Genomic DNA, 3,855 nt, shown 5'->3' with positions numbered 1-3,855 from the left:
TGTATATACTATGTAGGGCATCGTCGACTCGAGAAGCGGAGATACAAATCTAATCTTTAATTAGATTGAGCTGCATCCTGTTTGTAATTCTTTATCACATAGATATCATGAAAAAAATAAAAAAAAAACATATACATACATCTCACTTTAATAATTGATAATGTACTCTGTATTTTCAAAAAACGAAAGGGATCAGCTGACGTTATCTCTTCAAAAGCCTCATAAACAGCAATTTTTAAATCGACATTCAATAATGTGATGTATCTATCTGCTTTCAGAATTTTCTTTTTTTTACGAAACACTGCTTCCACTGGGTTCAAATCAGGGGAATATGTAGGAAAAAAGGGAAATATTCGACCCCACGTTGGCAAATAATTGCGAAGCTCCCTTTCTGCCCTGTTGTGGTGTATTGCTGCGTTGTGGCTATCAAAATATCCCCCGGGTAAAAGACAGGTTCCCCCTCGTCGTTAAAACTTTGTGTAGCCTCGGCGATAAATTGAACGTATTCGTTACCATTAGATGGACCATCAAATATTTTCACATATTTTATCCACTTATTCCAACTATGGCATTTACAGTAACGTTTGCATGGCGATTGTATCGAGTTAATTCAACATGGAAAACCCTTTTGTAGAATGTCCATGTATTTTGCCCATCTGAGAGTGTTATTCCAATTTCGTCCATAAATTTTAGTGTGTATGGATTTTTTTTGGTAATGAGATTGATGAAATGTTGCGTGTAATTCAAATTTTGTGGAGAAACGTTTTTGTTTATTTTTGATATCCGCTTATAGGTATGTTTAAGTCATTTCGCAATGACCTAGAAATTGTACTAATACTAACATTCTCTACCGAAGTCGAATTTTTCAACAGTTCATCCCTAATCGATAACAAAGGCATTGATGGTCTCACTTTTTTAAGACATGAACACTCCACATCTTCTTCCGTTAATTTCCTTTTACTTCTTCCATTGGGTTTATTAACTGGGACTTTTACAACCCCTTCATTACAATAATGCGTCCAAAATCTTTTAATTGTAACTGGGTTTAATTTAAATTCCTGTGCCGTTTTTGTACAAAGTCCTCTTGGAAAAGTATTCTCCAGCCTTGCGCCATTTCTTTCCATGTAATCAATGACACTCCTTCGATAGTCAATTCCTGTAAAGTCCCTTGTCATAGACCCTCCCTGCGCTATTTCTTTTTTTATTCGACAACATGCCTTAAAAATCAATTAAAACAATTTGCAGTCGTTAGTATGTATTTGGGTATATAAAAGGGGGAAATATCGGTATCGAAACTTTTTTTTAATTGTTGTTACTCTATATATAGCATCGTTTTTAAAAGTGAGGGGTGGGGCAGCCAGAAAAAAAATGCTTATCTGAAAAAAAAAAATTTACATGCAAAAGATATAATTTTTTTCACCAAAACTCGAAATCCATTTCTTGAAAGGGGGGGGGGGTATTCAATTGGGTAGACCAACTTTTTTTAAATAATAACTTCTTTTGGTATCTTTTTTTTAATGTAACACATGTGTACTACATTACCCTTATTTTACTTTACTGCAAGAGGGGGGGGGGGGGTTTTCAATAACATTTCAATAGTTAAAGTTATGTTTGAAAAAAGTGGGAAGGCCATCCCTCCCTGTTTCATACGTGCCTGGTTACTAAATTCGGATTCCTACGGAGTTTATTCAATAATAGATTTGCTATTGTAAAGTGGAGGGGTCAAAAAAAAAAAAAACCGGTACACAAATATACATGTATGTCCTCCCCCCCCACATCCCTCGACTTCTCATTAAAATTACACAGTACTTATATTGATCATCACATAAAAAAAACAGCAAGGCCTATCTTTAAATCCCTGATGTTCAAACTATATGATGCTACACTCAAAGTAAGTATGCGTGGACGAGGCACAAAACACAGTTTAAGGCTGTCTTATTCACCCCCCCCCCCCATCTAAAGAGAGGCAAAAGCCCCGGGAGGCCCCCCCCCACGTTACTAATTCTTGAACTTCAAATGTTTTAATTAGGAATATTTCTCCCTTACCTATAGATTCTCAGCAAATTGTACAAAAGGTTGAAGGTCAAGTTTTATTTTTGTATATAATTTGGAATTTTTTTTTTGCAGCGGGTACCTATGATTCTCGCAAATTTCCAAAAGGTTGAAGGTCATGTTTTATTTTTATACATAATATGGAATTTTTTTTATGTAGCGGGAACTATCTTGTTGTTTGATTGGTCAATCAAATTTTGACGGGTCTTTACATTAAGTCATTAGACTTTAGCTGTCCAAATTCTTTATCAAAAGAAGTTCAACGCAGCTGATGAGATTGATTTGAAGATTCACTATATGTACTACAATGAAAGTCGAGTCTCGCTATTTATAGAATTTACTGAGCTGATGTCGCTTGGATACATCGGACTGGAAGCAGTCATACAGTCCCATATATAGAAAATACATCAGCCGAATGCCGATGCTGAGAATGTCATACAAGGACAAAGAGGGAGATTATGTGGATCTTTCTCCAGCTAATTTCTCAAAATTCCTCAGGACCGTGCGCACATCAGGTTCAGACGAAATCCCTGTCGTTAATATCAAAGTATCCGAAGGAACGTCGCCGGGACATTTCCAGTCACTAAATAATCCTCGATCCGGAGAAACGGCAGCTCGAAAGGAGTTGAATTTCCAGACACCCACATTTACTAAAAGCACCTATAATCCGAGTGATGAATTTCTCGATTTTTACATCTACCGATCGCCAATCGAACAGTCCATAAAAGATCTTAACAATGACATAGAAGAACTGGAGACAGAAGTAGAAAGTGCAAAGGATTACGCATTGAGTATGCAAGAAAAATACTGTACAGCCCCCCAAAATATCGGAAACTTTACCGGTAAGCAATGCGGAAATTGCCATCTGCGACTTGACCACAATGCAAGACAGTGCACTATTGAAAAATGTGTGACATGTCAGCAATGCGGTGATGTAAGTAAACATCCGGAAGAGAAATCAATTGTTGAAAGTTCAAATGAGCACATCAAACGACTTGAGAAAAATTTGCGAGATAAAAAGTTAGAACAGGAGACAAAAGTGAAGGCAATTGATTCTGTTAAAAACTCTTTCAGTCAGAAAATCAGGGGATATCTAATTAACAGCGACAAAGGAAAATATTTACTAAAAACTGTCAACATTGATACGGCAAAACTTGAGAAACATTTTCACGGAAAAGTGCCAGATAACTTGGAGCAAATATCGCACACGTTTCCTACAATAATAAAGAATTTTGACGGCGGACGTCCCAGACCTCGGAATATTAACATAGGAAATCCAGCTCGGCCAATTCTGGAGGCGAACTCCGTGCGGTTTCCTGCGGCATTAGGAAGGCCCCCAAGTCCAAACGAACCATGTCCCTGGGGTGAGTTAATGTTTTAATTACATAATTTTAATCATGTCACTTTAATATTAAGAAAAAAATCCCGATCTTTTATATTTACCACTTTATAATTTCTAGTTTTTTTTATATTGCAGATGAATCCGTGCCCCCTAAGAAAAGGCGTTAAATGTACATTGAAAACGTGTAATTAAATGGTTATGTCCAACTTTTTTCTTGTTTGTGTTTTTTATTCATTGTCTGTCACGAACAACCAATCAGGGATAAGGAGAAACTACCAATCATTTAGCTTGCGTCTAGGAGGCGGGTACTATTTACCTTGAGTGAGCTGTCAAATTAGATCGTGACGTAACGTGAAACTTTACAGTCGACTGCGAACCATAATAATAAGAATTTCCAGAAATCAGTGAAAATTGTGTTATTTTTGTATTGACCCCAAAATGTCTAAATAGTGGATTTTTCA

The 3,855-nt window shown here is 36.6% G+C and overlaps 1 protein-coding gene across 1 annotated transcript; it reads left to right on the top strand.

Annotated features, from left to right (window-relative positions):
- Window positions 1-2,467: 2,467 nt before the first annotated feature.
- LOC134262522 (uncharacterized) lies at window positions 2,468-3,603 on the top strand. The gene is made up of 2 exons (XM_062744922.1): window positions 2,468-3,416; window positions 3,530-3,603. The coding sequence occupies exons 1-2, from the start codon at window positions 2,468-2,470 to the stop codon at window positions 3,559-3,561; spliced, it is 981 nt and encodes a 326-aa protein (XP_062600906.1). The 3' UTR covers window positions 3,562-3,603.
- Window positions 3,604-3,855: the final 252 nt, after the last annotated feature.

Source organism: Saccostrea cucullata, unplaced genomic scaffold, assembly GCF_032062105.1.
Source record: "Saccostrea cucullata isolate Sc308-1 unplaced genomic scaffold, CSIRO_AGI_Scuc_v1 ctg1063, whole genome shotgun sequence".
Classification (NCBI taxonomy): domain Eukaryota; kingdom Metazoa; phylum Mollusca; class Bivalvia; order Ostreida; family Ostreidae; genus Saccostrea; species Saccostrea cuccullata.
This window is presented reverse-complemented; position numbering and strand designations above follow the sequence as displayed.